The 16,812-nt window shown below is 41.9% G+C and overlaps 1 protein-coding gene across 6 annotated transcripts in view; it reads right to left on the bottom strand.

The window, feature by feature from the left end:
* The window catches only part of LRRK2 (leucine rich repeat kinase 2), a 362,321-nt gene that overhangs the window by 328,317 nt on the left and 17,192 nt on the right, over positions 1-16,812 (bottom strand). For 3 of the 6 annotated variants that reach the window (XM_089685047.1, XM_089685029.1, XM_089685072.1), the window contains exons 2-5: positions 9,509-9,597; positions 9,217-9,416; positions 9,039-9,124; positions 7,068-7,177 (exon numbers count right to left, since the gene is read on the bottom strand). In XM_089685047.1, coding sequence (XP_089541173.1) covers positions 7,068-7,177; positions 9,039-9,124; positions 9,217-9,352 — 332 coding nt within the window. In that variant the 5' untranslated portion in view covers positions 9,353-9,416; positions 9,509-9,597. Of the gene's footprint in view, positions 1-7,067; positions 7,178-9,038; positions 9,125-9,216; positions 9,598-16,812 lie in introns of all 6 variants that reach the window. The other 3 variants (XM_089685063.1, XM_089685056.1, XM_089685038.1) reach the window with 2 other exon arrangements.

Below are 16,812 nucleotides of genomic sequence, written 5' to 3'. Positions count from 1 at the left end.
ATCTCCTCAGCTAAATGTTGCTTGTAAGGTATTGAAATTACATGTAACAAGGCATCTGTCATTTGAAAATGTGAAGTCCTGAAGAAGCGGAAACGACCACGAAACGAGTTGATTTTCTGGATAGATGACAATTACCATTTGCTACTTCTATACCTAAAAAATATCTATAGATGGTGATATCATTTTGGATCTGTAAATTATGACTCTTTGTTATAAAAATATACATGATAATTTGTAAACGTAATGCACTTGCACCCTCTAGTACACTATATAAGTACCAATCCAAAATGGTTATTATAACCAAAACAAAATAGTACATAAATTATAAACAAATCAAAAGGTTCAAGCTGATTTCTGTTTAAGACCTGATTGTAGGAAGGCCAGAATGCTAAATAAAAAGTACTCTCTGGGACTGAGATGTCTGTGTTCACCCCAGAAAAAAAAAAAAAAAAGAAGAGGACTTCCAGGTGGAATATTATATCTTTTTTTTTTTTTTTTTTTTTTTTAGCAAGGTAGGAATCACAGCCTCAGAAACCCCCTTATCGTTTAACATCTGGGTTTTTACAGCCATGCCATTACAGCCACAGACTGAAAGTGGATGAACCTGAGGGCCCTGAGACAGCAGATCCTGTCTGTTGGGAAGAAGCCAGGGGTCATCTGCTTGAACTTCGATGACGTTTGTGCACCAGATTCTTCTGGGCCAGTTTGGTACAGTTAGAATCATAGTTCTTCTGCTCTATTTTCTTGAGAAAAGGGAAGTAGGATTCAAATTGCTGGGAAGGCATAAATTAGGCTGAACCGAGACCAGGGAATTATCAAGGCATCTGAGGCTAGAGCTAGAGGATCCCTGGTTCTGGCAACAGACAGTTTGTTGTGAAATTTGTCCACATCAGGAATCCCCCAGTTTTAGCATATCAAATTGAAGATGAATGGATGAAGGACCTATTCCTTGATTCAGGCAATGGTAGCTGAGATAATCCGCATTCCAGTTATCACCTAGGATGCTGACCTTAGGAATCACTCGGACAGTTAGGGGTTTACTAAAACTGGAGAGTGCAAAAATCTGATGCAGCTGGGCATAGAAATCAATCAGCTTCCAGGTTTTTTCAAAGCTTAATTGAACAAGCTGAAATTAGAAGCAGATTGGCTACCATGCATAGCTGCATCAGATTTTGCACTCAACTTTTAGTAGATAACTCCCTTAGTTTCTGTACTAAGAGATGATCTGTTTAATTTCCTACAACACAGGCAGACTCCTGATGCCCCTTGATGGTTGCTGTAGGCAACCATCATAGCATTGTCTAACTACACCATGGTTGGGTGCCCCTTCAGGAGGGAGGTTCAGTGTGGCAGGGCTTGATTTCTCTCAAAGACCATGTTCCTTTGACTTTTAGGGATTGGAACATTTCTCCCCAGCCTGAGAGACTTGTGCCTGTTGTGATAACTTTCCAGTAATAGGGAAGAAATTAATTACCCACTGTTAGGGCTGGGGTGGTAATACACCACAAATGTTCCTTGGTTCCTTGCTTGGCTGGACAGGAACATTGGCAATTAAAGAGAAGGAGTCTGCTTGTTTCAGGCTGACAAAATATTCTGTTAAAAAAGAGTTCTTGAATGGGATTGGGTGAATGGTACGTCTCAGAGGCTACGGTTAGGCTTGTTACACTCATGAAGACTCAATGTGGGATGTTTCTTGGATTTCAGTTCTCAAGACTGTGCGCTTACAGAAAGAACTTTTTCTTGGGTTGTGTTAAGGACCGGACCAAAGTATTCCATGCAAAGGAAAAGCTGAAGACCAAATTTGTGGAAACGGATCAAGCTAAAAGCCTGAAGAATTTGAATTGTTACATAGTTGGTAAGGTGGAATAGACACCGGTCCATCCAGTTCAACAAGTGTTTGTGAATGTGTATGTGTCTCTCTCTGCTATTTTACAATTCCCTGTACATCGTGTTGGCTAAAAAACCCTGTTTTGAACTTATCTACACTTTCCACTGACACTACCAACTGTGAAAGCAAGCGAGTCCCACATCCTTACCACCCTAACAGTAATGAGCCCCTTACACAGTTTAAAAAAAAAAAAAAGACATGCAGCCACACAATGAAGTTGAACGAGAAGTGGTTCAATGTTAGACACCCAAGATTAAAAAAAAAGTTTCCTCCCAATGCTACAATCACTATTCAAGGATTTGTATATTGCAATCATACCACCTTAAGTGCCTCTTCTCCACAGAGAATACATATTATGCTTGTAGTCATTCCTCACAACTGAGGCCTTCCAGTCCCATTATTAACCTTGTTACTCTTCTCTGGGTTCTAACCAGACCAGAAATAGATCACACTCATACTCTAGGAGTGGCCATTTCTGGACATTTTCTGTTAGCTGCAAGAGAGTGGAGTCCATCTAAAGGAGGTAATATAGATAGCCTTGATTTGGAATCCCTCAAATTATGAGGATAAGCAGAGGTGGAGACCTTTGTGAACACTTTGGGAGCAGAAGATAGGCCAAAAGGAAGTGTGACAAACTGGAAGTGGTTGTCTAATGCGAAGGGTAGAAACCACTGATGAGGTGGGTAAATGGGAACATTTAGATAGGCACATTGGATGTCCAGAGATGCCATGTACTCTCCTTGCCTCAGAGAGGCAATTACGGACCTTATGGTTTCCATGCAAAATTTTAGAATTTGAAGGAATTTGTTGAGGGATTTAAAATCCAGAATAGACCAAATATGGCTGCTGGGCTTTGGTACCATGAACAGGTTTGAGTAGAATCCTTTGAACCTGCCTGCCAAACAACTCCCTGGGACAAGAGGTGGTTCAGGACATTTTGTAAATCTTAACTGTCTTTGGCCAGTTTTTGGTTGATCTAAAGAAGAAAGCAGTGGAAAATCTGTGACCCAAAGAGAAGCAAACTGTAATAAACATCCCACCACTATTAGAAGTTAGGGCGCCCCTTTATTGTGAAAATCATTTTTGGGAAGGCTTGAAGGACCTGGTGGGCCAATCCTTGCACCAAAAGGATGGGGTGAGCTTAGGGTTTGAAGTTGAAGCCTGTTTACAAAGGACAGGTGCTCTGTGCTTTCAGGGGCAAGAGAAGGGGGTTTTGGTACCTTCTGATACAGAAGTAAAACATTCCCTCATGAGACCTCTTTGATAAATAGGTTGATGCATTACCGAAGAGGCATTTCTTAGGAAAGGCATACATGTGGGGCACCTTTTGCAAGCAGCTTCAGTTGTCCAAGCTTTAAGCCATAAGACTCTGCATATGTGAATGGAGATTAAACCTATTCTGCAAATTTGTCTCATGATGTGTTCTAGGGTAGGGTTAGGCAACCTTTGAGAGGAGGAGATCTATCTGAACAACATGAAAGATCAAAGGTTACCAGCGTTTTATATAGTAAAACAACCATCACTATAAGAATATAAACTTAGCCAACCTTAACAGTGGACAGTGTCAGTCAGTACAGCAGTGGACAGTGTCAGTAGGGCAGTAGACAATGTCAGTAGGGCAGCGGATGGTGCGTGGACAGTGTCAGTAGAGCTTTGAATGGTGTCATTCAGCTGCACAGAATGAATGAACAGAAAGAGCTCTGCACAGGGCTATTGATTCAAAAACTGAAGAATAGAAAGCACAGTTAACCAAACTTCAGCTATGAATTAACACAGTTAGTTACAGGTAAGAAAAGAAAGGGGATGGTAAATTACATTTACTGGCCCCTTTCCCCGATCTCCATTTTTGGCAATGAGCTTTTCAACATTAACAAGCATGCTTGAAGCTCCCTCTTCAATATAGTGAAGGAATGGGGAAGAAAACTCTTATGCAGCTTCCTCCAATATTTCCTTAATATTCTCTTTGTTTCCTTTTGTGTCTCTGTCTTCTAGGACTGGCATGTCAGAATTTAACTCCTATTGAGAAACTTGAGAAATAGGAGAAGAAGAGACAAGAAGCTTTGGGGGCCTGGATAGAAATAGCTGTACATAATGGCTGTACATAATCTCTCAAAGAAAATGTGACAGAGAGGCAGAGTGTGCTTTGGTCAAACAGACCACTTGTTGCATGCCTGAAATAGAACAGGATTCTGAGACTGGTGTTAGAGCTGGTACTTGCTCTGTTGCAAGAGACCCATCATGGTGAGCTTGAGTTTTGTGAGGTCCTTCAATAGAGCAAATATTCGCTGCAATTTTGCACTGGCTCCCTTTCATCTGGAGAAAAGGGTGCAGAGTAGAAGGAAAGTGTGTCTTTAAGAAAAAACACGCTAACCCTGGTGTAGACTCTACTGTCATGAATCCTTGTCGAGAAAGACAAAAGAAAGCACTTGAGTACCTTATAAGGGCTCTAGGTGGACGTGGCGTTAACCACCTCCCGCCCGCCATATAGTCCAATGACGGGCGCAAGGTGGTTCTCTCGTTCTGGGAGGACGTCATATGACGTCCTCCCATTCTCACCGTGCATGCGCGACTCAGGGAGCGCGCAGCGCAGCGATTGGCGGTGTGCTGTGTCCCTCGGACACAGCGGATAACCAATCACGGAAAGAGCCAAAGATGACGGCTCAGTCATGTGATCAGCTGTGTCCAATCACAGCTGATCACATGTAAACAGGGAAATGCTGGTTATCGGCATTTCTTTCCTCATGAGCTGTCACGCTGACAGCTCGAGAGGAGAGGAGAGCTGGTAATCGGCTTTCCGTGGAGGGGACATGTACACTGATCATCAGGGCACTGCTGATCAGTGTGCCCTGATGATCAGTGTAGCCCCAGCAGTGCCACCTGTCAGTTTCCATCAGTGCCTCGTGTTAGTGCTCATCAGTGCCTCGTGCCAGTGCCCATCAGTGCCACATCAATGCCACATATCAGTGCCTACCAGTGCACATCAATGCCACATATCAGTGCCCATCTGAACTGCCTTTCAGTGTCACCCATCAGTGCCACCTATCAATGCCAATCAGTGCCACCTATCAGTGCTGCCAATCAGTGCCACCTATCAGTGCCTGTCAGTGCCGCCTAACACTGCCTGTTAGTGCCGCCTAACAGTGCTACCTATCAGTGCTGCCTTTCAGTGCCCATCAGTGATGCCTGTCAATGCCCATCAGTGCCATCTACCAGTGCCTTCTCATCAGTGCAGCCTATCAGTGCCCACCACTGCAGCCTCATTAGCGCATATCAGTGAAGGAGAAAAATCACTTATTTACAAAATTTTATAACAAAACCTAAGAAAAAACATTTTTTTTATTAAATACCACCAAAAGAAAGCTCTGTCTGTCACAAAAAAATGATAAAAATTTCATATGGGTACAATGTTGTATGACCGCGCAATTTTCATTCAAAGTGCAACAACGCTGAAAGCTGGAAATTGGCCTGGGCAGGAAGGGGGTATAAGTGCCCTGTAGGCAAGCGGTTAAAGAATGCAAACAGTAGCGTGATCTAACATCTGGTCATCCACCTGAGATTGGGCTCTGAGTGGCTAAATTTAAGGTCTACGTTTGAAAAGGTTACACTGAAAAGTGAATACATTCTACACATACTGTAGCCCCGAAAAATATTCTGTCTTTATCCTGTACTGTACAATTAAGTTAAAGTTTTTTTTTTTTAATAACAAAAAGGTGTTACTAGTTAACTCCCTATTAAATTTGTTGACCATACTCAGGCCTAATGAATTTCTTCTTCCCCTTAATTAATTTAGCCATGAATAATTAGACGTTTTTGTTCTCGATTCAGTTGTATAAAAAAAAAAAAAAAAAACACACAACACCACAAACACAACAACAACACACACACATACACGATTTGTGCTGGAATCAATATTTTTGTGTGATTTTAAACAGGACAATTTATTTTTTTAAACACTGCTAAGAGTTTTTTAAATTTTAAACATGTTTTGTCTATAAACCTACATTAAAGTGCAGAACGTGACATACAGTAACCTGCTACCTAACGTGCTGACATACCGCAAAGAATTGCCCTAAAGTTGTTATGCTTACCATGGGTTTTATTTTAGGCTCCAGTTACACTAGGGTTTTCAAATCGCAGGCGGAATTACGCCGATTTGAAAACTGTGAAAACTCGCGTTCGCACATTCAAGCGCCATTCATTTCAATGGCAACTGAAAAGGCGAGTTGTTTTTGGCGCAATTGGAACCTCACGGTTCCAGAAACTTTTTTATGGGTGTTGCATGTCCAGCGATTTTGTTTCCGCGTTTGATGCATGGAAAATCGCCCCGTGTTTTCATTTGCCATTGAAATGAAATGGCACCTGAATGCACAATAGAGCGTTTTTACCTTTTCATAGCGCATTTCAAATCGCATGATTCCGCCTGCGATTTGAAACGCCCTAGTGTGAATGGAGCCTGAATCCTTCTGTGGGTATTCAAAAAGGATTATCCAATAGCCCATTACATGTTTACATAGTTAGTCTGGTTGAAAAATATCCAATTGCCTTTTGGGGGATCAGGAGGGAATTTGTTTTTTTTGCCTTCCTCTGCATCAACTATAACTATAGGATTGTGAATATGGAGGTTTTAAACTGGGGGAATGATTGTTTGTTTGTTTCATTTTCTCTGTGGGTTGAACTGGATGGAACTGGCTTTTTTCCTGGATCAACTTCACCTATAAATATTAGTATCTAGTTTTATTTTGTGCATTTAGGAAATAATTCAGGCTTTTTTATAATAATCTACTGAGCCGAGTACCCCCTTGTCCTCTGTAATGACTTTAAAGTGAATAACTAAACCCAGTTCACCATGTGGACCACTTATGTATTATACATGTTGATCATATTCCCCCTTAACCACTTGGCAACCACCTGCCTGCTCTCAATGTACTGTAGGCAAGCAGCTGCTGTAGGAAAAGAGTCATAGCCATAGGTCACTGCCTACTTCTGGGTTTAAGATGTGCACATGCGCACCCCTGCCTGGAGTCTGCTGTAACTGTATACAGCAGGAGCCTGTTAGCAAGTCCCAGCCAATGATTCTATAAGTACAAGCAGATATAATAAATGACAAGAAAGCATAGATCCACCAAGGATTGCCCTTTGAAACAAACGTGAACAGTAAGATATGGGTGAAGCAACTCACTGATGAACCCCAAGTACTTCCCATTCACGTCCAAGATCCAGAGGAGTATGTAAGCTATGCAAGGTTTCTGGACAAATCTCTATCAACCTGCACAGGAGAGACCAGCCCACCTGTAACACAAAAACAATCCATTAGTGAAAAACCTTCAGTTTAATAGCCATATGTTTACATTCTAAATCAGTACAGACAGAAAAACAATGAATAATTAGCTGTGCCCAAAGTGAAAGAAACTGGAAAATTTGTCTTTTATGAGCAAACACTTAGTCCTTAACTTAGCAAACATGACAAAAGTTGAGGTTTACAAAAGCACTTCTACGAGAAAATTGCTCAACAGACTAACCACTTCTAATACTGGTACTGATGGTAATATTTCAGGATCTCTAGCACTTAGCAATGAAGAGGTTTAAGAATAAGAGCAGTGGTTTTATTTTAACCACTTTCTGTCCACCAGATATTAAAAAAACAACATCCTGGATTCAAGTGGTTATAAAAAGCTCATGGTTGTAGCTACAGCCATGGGCGATCAGCCGCTCAGTAAAACTTTGGGTAGCTATACAACCACCCAATGACTTTTACTGTAGTGAGAAGGGCTGCACCTACCCCCAATTTCTACTGCCACAGTTCCCAGGCTCTACAGTTTCTCTGGGGAGCCCAGGACTGTGGTAAACGCCTGGGATGACAAGCTACAAGAACAGCCACTCCCTGATGTTCTCTGTAACTAATGAACCCAGAAGAGACTATGATTTCATCAGTTTAAGAGCTGATCTATGCTTAAATAGCTGCACTAGAGGGCAGGGGAGACATTGGGGGGGGGGGGGGTCTTAGAGCCCTGATGTCTCCATAAGGAATAAGGAATGTCATCATATAAGGGGTTTGTGAGAGTATTAACATTAATGAAATAAAATACTTAAAAAAAAAATATAAAAATTGTAAATAAAATTAAGAAGTGCTAAAACTGAATACAATGCACTTTCCATATCACTTTCTTCTGTGTTTACATGTACTTTAACTTTTGTTTAGACGTGTTCATAGAATCTAATCTGCCCCTGGGTGCACAGATTTCTATTTTCTCTAAATGCAAGTAACATGAATGCATATATAGTAATTGTGCAGTGTAAATTATACCATTTAAAAAAGGAGAAGTACAGCCAAAGTTCTGTTGGCTGTAATTCTCCTGTGGATCACAGGAGTGCAGTTCGTTTTTCACTCCTGTGACCAGTTTTCAGCTGACAGCAGGCTGAAGCCTGTTGTCGGCTGACATCACTCAGCCAGTCCAGATTGGGGAAAGATCCCAACTTGAAAGTCGGGATCCACCCCAGAGTTTGGAGCGACACCTGGCTCAGCTTCTCAGCGATCTGCTGAGAGCCTGAGCCTGCCGTTCCCTCCCCCTCTACAACCCAGCGCTACAGTGAGCACGAGGAAGAGGTGGCACAGCAGCCAGCAGCGAATGACAGTCATCGCTCTCCACTTAGAGAAGCTGTGATAACGCAGTGATCATGTGATCACGGAGTTATCACACTTCGAGCCGACGGGGGACAGATGCAGTATCGGACCGATGCTGCATCCAACTAAATAAGTATATATGGGGGGAAAAAAAAGTCCATACTTGTCTTTTAAAATCATTACATTTGTACACATTTAGAAATGTCCTATAGACGCATATAAGCCCATGTATTGTAAGTGAGAAATAGAATTAAAGGGTTTGTAACCATACAGTAACCTGGCGCCCAGCTGTTTCCTTTGTAGGCAAGTGTGAATGGACTACAAGCACAGTGATCAGCTCATCTACTGTGGCATAAAGCAGGAACTTGTAGTTTTTTCATTCACAGATCTCTGTGAATGAATAATGCTGGTCTGCAGGCAGAGCCCCACACAGCTGCCCCCATTTTAAAAGACAATTGCTGCAGGGCAGAGGAACCCCCACCCCCAAAAGCAACATACAGCATTGTCTATTTGTATAAGAAATAATACCTTTTGTACAGCAGAGACTTTCATATAGGACTCCAGTACAAGCAGCAGAGGTGAATGAACATTTATGCGACTTAATATTTCCGATGCTTGTCAAAAAAAAATTAAAACAGTTTAATAGTAAACAGTTTAAGGTTCAGGAAAAAAGCAATGCAGCAATACAATTATGGTTGATACTTACCACCTATACAAAAGGTGGAACTATGTAAATCTTCCAATATTTGGACAAGTGTGTCAATCTGTTTCCCCTCTTCCACATTTTTGAGTCTCACAACAAGCTTCTTAATAGTTTCTTCAAGTTCTACCATACTGGTCATTGTTATTCTCCAGCTCCAATAAGATTCATAATTTAGAGTTTCTTCACATTATAAGAAAACTCCACTGAAAGAGGATCAACATAAACAACACTCTGGGGCACACTGAAGAGCAATCGTATTGCTAACTCTTTTTGAAAGCAAAAATTACATACGTACTAAACAGTGAAGCCAGTCTCGGTCACACCCAGCATACTCACATGAGCACATCGGTCACTGACACTTAGGTATGTATAAACAAAGATGATCTGAAACAAGAAGCAATAAGGAGAAACAGGTTTAAAATGAAAGTATGATTTTTACCACAATGTCATACAAAGTAAAAATGGGATTATTCTTAAGGTGTAAATAAAAAACTTTAACCTTAACATTTAAAGCTTCTCCTAACCACTCACCAATCATAGAATTTTAAAGCCAGGCGCTGTACAATTGCTGTATATGCTCAGCTTTTGCACTGTCATCTAGTGTTTTGAATACTTGCCTTATATTCGAATGTAGGGTGTATGCATGAGTAGACTATGTGCTCAAATTCAGCATGATTTAACATAGGATACCTCAGGTCCTATACTTCCTAAGACACTGGGGGCAAACACTGGAGCGAGGACTGTCAGGCAATAGTGGCACTTTCTGGCACTCTCAATAACTTACAAACATTTTGGCACACTATGATCAAAAAGTTGCCCACCCACGATCTCATCTGTAGCACTTCCAGAAAACAAGGAAGATAATGTAATAATAATGTGTAATATCCACTTGACCTCCGGAAGATTTTACCCCCTTCATGACCAGACCATTTTTTTGCGATTCGGCACTATGCTAATTTATCTGGCTATTGTGCAGTCATGCAACACACAAATTAAATTTATATTTTTTTTTTACACAAATAGAGCTTTCCTTTTGGTGGTATTTGAACACCACTGTTTTTTTTTATTTTTTGTGACATACAAAAAAAAAAAAAAAAGAAAAAGAAGAAGGAGCGAACGGTATTTTCTACTTTCTGTTAAAAAAAATATCCAATACAATTACGGTAAGTTTCATCATAAATTTAGGCCAACATGTATTTCTTTGGTAAAAAAAAAAAAAAAAACACCACACACACACACCACACCAGGGCACAAAAAAAAAGCAATAAATTACCCTATTTTTTTGTAAAATATAAAAGATGAGGTTGCACCGAGTAAATAGATATCCAACATGTCAAACCTTAAATTTGCGTGCGCTCGTGAAATGTGGACAAACTTCAGTACCCTATATAGGTGACCCTTTTAAAGCCCCTTACAGGTCATCAGTATAGTGTTATGGAGGATATCATGCTAGAATGATTGCTCTCATTCTGGCATGCGTGGCAATATGCAACATATGTATCGCAATGAATATTTTCATACGTAGGTGCACGCTTTTACTTTTGTAAATGGTTATATGTGGGAGTGGGGGGCCTCAAATTTATTTATTTTTTTGAGGGGATGTAATGTGCTTGGGTGCAACTTTGATTTTTTTTACCATTAAAAACATTTTAACTTAACTTTTTATTTTCATCACATAGGGGACAAAAGGTTTTCATTCATGACGGCTTACTTTCTGTTGACATATACTGTGATTGGCTACAGCTAAAAACATGGTACAGGGTGGTGTGAGTGGCCTAGGTACCATGTGATAGGTATTGGCCAATCACAGCAACACTACAGAGAGCACAAGTGTTATGAATGAAACTCATTCACAACAGTTGTGTACACATTGTGATCATGTGATCGCATAGTGGGAACCGTAATCCACTGTGCCTTGTGGACACAGCGGTTGCGGAAGCAGTTGCACCAGTGCGCATGTACCAGGCAACGTGTTTTTACAATGTTGAGGCTGGCCGTGCCGTCCATTCACAGTAAAAGTACTGTGGGCAGGCAGCTATTGGATATTTGGTAATAAACCCATTTGGATGTCAGCAGCTGCACAATAGTGACAAAAAAAGCTAGGCAATTGCCATACAAATGCATAGCATAAATTGTATTTAATGCTTTTAGCACAGCTCATGGGACAATATTTCCTAAAACATTGTACAGCTCTGTGAGATGGTAACTGGGTGGTGGACAGAAGATATGTTTCCAAGGACATTGCTGTATTAAATTACAATAGAAAATACACTGAAAATTAAAGTTTTACTTTGAACGCTTTGACCCTTAAAGTGAACTAATGGTCAGGCTATGGGCACAGAAATTATTTACATGTCCTAAACAGACACTTTCACCTTTCCTATTCATTGCAAAGCGACAGTGTGGGCTTTAGCCCACTCCAAATCACCTTATTTTTACTCTCCAGCGCTCACCCACTACTCCATTCTCACTTACATCCACCAAAATACCGTGTCGGCAAGTGTCACAGCTCAGAGGACAGGTGAAGTCACCCCCTTTTAATGTTACATCATGGAAGAAAGCCACATACTTTTTTGGCAGTAAACTTTGATAAATTACTCCAGAATTCATACAGCTACAAGTCTATAGCCTGGCTACCAATTTTCTCTTTCAATAATTTTTTATAAATAAGTTTAAGGAATACAATTTGTAACTTGCTACAGTGTAGAAAAACCAGAATGATTAGTATACCAAAAGGGCACAGAACAGAGAAACAGTAAAGGAAAACGGAAACTGTGCGCCTGTATCGGGGAAGTAGACGCTGATGGTTTAGATGCATATGCATTGAGTTTACTATAGAAAAAAAAAAAAAAAAACATAAGCAGAGACGATCCTTACAGAAGAGCCCAAGTAGATAGAAAGAGAAAAAAAATAGAGGGGTTGAGGGAAAGAGGAGAGTGGGAAAGGATGCCAGGTGCACCCCTGCAGGAACCCCAGGGTCTCAGTGCCTATAGCAGTGTATAGCTGGCCATAGGTATAGAATGGTGAACATACTGAATCCATGGGGTCCATATTTTTAGAAATCTGTGATGCATATCTAGAAGGATACCGGAAAGATTTTCGTTAGTGAAAAAAAAAATCTAAGTGGCGATGGATTTCTGTAATCGGTATAAACTATTGTCTCCAGGCTCTTGCTATTGTTTGTTTTGCTGCCAGTAGTACATACACTATATTGCCAAAAAGTAGTGGGACACCTGCCTTTACACGCACATCATGAACTTTAGTACTCATGCACACTAGATGTTTTTACAGCTGCTGTTTTTGGCTTTTGTCTGGTTTTTTTTCAACAGCCAGTAAACTTCCCAGCATGTGTCCATGCACACACAGGCTTTAAATCAGCGTTTTATGGCAGGGGCTTTTTTTTGGCTGGGGAAAAAAAAAAAACAACACACAAAACTAGTGGGTTTCTAGAGGAGTTTTTTTTTAGCTGTAAACGCTTCAATGTGGAAATTCGTGGTGAAACACAGCAAACTGGAGTTTTGGTGCTTTTTTTAGCAAAAATTTTATTTCTTGTGTAAAAAATGCTAACAAAAACACAAACGCGTTTAACATGACTTTATACAGCTAGCGCTACTGACGGTTTTAAAATGCCTAGTGTGCATGAGGACTTAATGGCATCCCAGTTTTAATTCATAGTGTTCAATAACAGCTGCAACGCTTCTGAGAAGGCTGTCCAAAAGGTTTAGGAGTGTGTCTATGGGAATGTTTGACCATTCTTCTAGAAGTGCATTTGTGAGGTCAGGCACAGATATTGGGGCGAGAAGGCCTGGCTCACAGTCTCCGCTCTAATTCATCCCAAAGGTGTTCTATCAGGTTGAAGTCAGGACTCTGTGCAACCCAGTCAAAGTCCTCCACCCCAAACTCACACATCCATGTCTTTATGGACCTTGTTTTGTGCACAGTCATGTTGGAAGAGGAAGGGCCCATCCCCAAATTGTTCCCAAAAAGTTGGGAGAATGAAATTGTCCAAAATGTCTTGGTATGTCGACGCCTTAAGAGTTCCCTTCACTGGAACTAAGGGGCCTGAAAAACAACCCCACACCATGATCCCCGCTCCACCAAACTTTGCACAATGCAGTCAGGCAAGTACCGTTCTAGCAACAGCCAAACCCACACAGGTCCATCAGATTGCCAGACAGAGAAGCGTGATTTGTCACTCCAGTGAACACGTCTCCACTACTCGAGTCCAGTGGCAGTGTGCTTTACACCACTGCATCCGATGCTTTGCATTGCACTTGGTAATGTAAGGCTTGGATGCAGCTGCTCCACAATGAAAACCCATTCCATGAATCATTCTACATTCTGTTGTGCTAATCTGAAGGCCACACCAAGTTTGGAGGTTTTTAGCTATTGACCCTGCAGGCAGTTGGTGACTTTTGTGCACTGTTCGCTTTAGCATGCACTGACCCCGCTCTATCATTATATACATGGCCTACCAATTTGTGGCTGAGTTACTGTTGTTCCCAGTTGCTTCCACTTTGTTATAATACCACTAACAGTTGACTGTGGTATATTTAGTAGCAAGGAAATTTCACGGATGGACTTATTGCATAGGTGGCAACCTATCATGGTGAATTCACTGAGCTCCTAAGAGGAAATCATTCTTTCACAAAAGTTTGTAGAAGCAGTCTGCATGCCTAGGTGCTTGATTTTGTACACCTGTAGCCGTGGGAGGTGATTGGAACACCTGAATCCAATGATTTGGAGGGGTGTCCCAATACTTTTGGCAATAAAGTGTATGTGGCCAGTTTGGACAGAGATTTGGTGGGGCCCAGCGGTTTCAGGTGTAACAGAACATACCACGGATCTCTTGGGAAGGGGCAAGTTAGTAATGATTGTAAGAGTTTAACCTCCCTAGCAGTCTGATTATGTCCATATTTCTGTGCTCAAAGCAGTACATTTTTCGGCATGGAAATATGTATTTTTTTTTATTGTAGGCCTATAATTTTTTAGGAATAACTCACTGAAATCTGTCCGAACAAGAGTCTAGTAAACATCCCGGGTATGATAAAATTTGAAAACACGAAAATCATAGATTATAAACTTAATAAATAATCATAAAAAATAATAATAAATTTAATTCAATAATATAATCAAACCAAAAACACTGAAATTTGAAATATAGCGCCAAGTTCGCACATCACTGAGCAAAGTCGCAAAATCGTTTTCAGTGCCTGATGACGAATTTCCCCACGAATCATTATCACTCAATTTTGCAATTAGTTCTAATTTACTGTCGCTGTTCTCTAGCTGGTCTAAAACCGATTTTGACCTAAAGGGACACTTTTTGGACACCATGGACTTTTCTCAGTTTCCAGGCAGAAAGAACAGTAAAAATGCAGGCAGGGCACAGGACAAAGCACTAGGGACAAAATGTATGTGAAATGGTTTGATACAGTAATGTTTTACTATGTGATTTTAGTGTATTTAGTGAATGTCACTTTTTGTCATTTTCAAATTTCCTGCCGTTCCGTCCCCCATACGTCCCGACGCTGGCAGAGGACGGAACCCAGAAGACAGATGCCGGCATCCGCCGGATTACATTGCCGGGGACACTGCAGGAGGGACATCGCGGGAGCGCAGGACAAGGTAAGTGAAGAACAGATGCCGGAGCAGCGCCGCAGCGTAAGCCCGAGTGTAGCTCAGGGGGTTACCGCTTTTGGTACTGAAACTTTACCCCGAGCTACTCTCGGGAATACCGTCAGGGAGGTTAAGGTCTTTTGTCCAGAACTAGGAAAGCATAGGTCAGGTCCACCATATGTGGAGGACATCTCCCGAAGCAGAACAACCTGAGAAACAGGTGCTAGGAGAGGATGGGCAAAGATGTGCCAAACAAGGCAGGACCAGGTAACACCTCAAATTTGGTCCAAATTTGTGACCAGCTTTCCTTGTTTATAGAGCTTTTGAGGTCCTTTTCCCACCTAGAGATGTAAGCATGCCTGTTTGGGCTTTTGAGGTCATTCAACTGCAAATAAAGAACTAACTGCTCCTCAGTGCCCAGCCCCTCCCACTATCCACCACACCAATAGGAGACTGGGCACTGGGAAGCACACAGCAGGGGGGCCAGGAAAGAGACGGAATGAACAGGTATGATCTGTGCAGTGGTGACAAACAGCGATCTCCTGTATGTCTTTCAATGCAGCACCTGGAAGTCACCTCTTCTCTCCCTCCCGCGGCTTTCAGCTGCTTTACTGAAAGCCATACAGGAGATCGCTGTTTGTCACCGCACCCACCGTCACCCCTCCCAACCACCGCTAGTCCCGGCACTGCTTGCCTCCACCTTTTTTCCACTCGCCCAATGCTAGCGGGCGAGTGGAAATTTTGAGGGCTACATCCAGTATTTTATGTGACCTCCATGATTTGTAAGGACAGCAACAAGTCTTCTAGGCATGGAATGAAAAAAGCGGCGACATATTGCAAAACCTATCTTTCTGTATTCTTCAAGAACAACCTCTTTTAGAGCCTGGAAGATAAATGGAGAGTGATGCCCAACTTGTCTCTCCAGAATTCCCCATAGGCGTTTCATTGGGTTCAGATCAGGAGACATACTTGGCCACTGAATCACATTCACCCTGTTCTTCTTCAGAAATGCAACAGTGGCCTTAGATGTGTGTTCTGGATCATTGTCATGTTGGAAAAGTACTCGACGACCAAGGGTACGGAGTGATGGTAGCATCTTCTCATTCAATATACAGCAACAATCACCCCAGTTTGGTTTTCTACTTCTTTGTCTAACTGCAGCGAACTTGCGTGGCAATTTTCTTCAGCCCTTCTCATCAGAAGACTCTCCTGTCAAGGTGTTAAAGCGGAGTTCCGCTCACCCTGTCAAAAAATAAAAGTCAGCAGCTACAAAAACTGTAGCTGACTTTTAAAAAACAACCATTCACCTGTCCCTCGGTCCCGCGGTGTGTCCCCTGCAGCCCGTTTCACCGGCCGTCCTGTATTCCTGGAGGCCGGCATCTTCAATGTGGGCACCCGGCTGTGACTGATACCCACCCACTGCGCATGTGCGAGTAGCGCTGTGCTTCATGAATGGTCCTGTAGTCTTCTGGGACCTGTCACATGTCCCAAAAGACTACAGGGAGAGAGGGAGGATACCTTCTGTTTTCGATCGCCTAGGTGATCGGACCGGAAGTGGGAACGGGTGCCTGTCAAATTCAGGTACCCGCCCCCCAAAGGTGCCAATCCTTAAGAGGGAGTGGGGGAGCAGTCCATAAAGTGGAACTTCCCCTTTGGGGTGGAGCTCCGATTTAACTTCCGTGGACAGCATGGACGTCTCTCTGAGTAGGTTGCAGTTGCATCTTTGTTAAATTTTTGCATCACTTTTACTACAGTATTCTGACTGAAAAGTTAAGCTCTGCTGATCTTCTTGTAGCCTTCACCTTTCTTGAGCAAACAAAATTATTTTCTCTTTCTCGGGCCTTGTGACATTTCTCTTCCATGTGGTGCCATTGCTGACAGCATGAAATGGGAAGGGATTTTCTTTGTTAAGTAACACCCTTTTATAATCAACTGTCTGCTAGAGACCTGTTTAATGAATAAGTAGTCTCACCTATAGTT

The sequence above is a fragment of the Staurois parvus genome, unplaced genomic scaffold, assembly GCF_062004578.1.
Source record: "Staurois parvus isolate SC_StPar_1 unplaced genomic scaffold, SC_StPar_1.0 ptg000019l, whole genome shotgun sequence".
Lineage (NCBI taxonomy): Eukaryota > Metazoa > Chordata > Amphibia > Anura > Ranidae > Staurois > Staurois parvus.
Note: the sequence above shows the minus strand (reverse complement) of the source record. Positions and strands in the feature narration are given on the sequence as shown.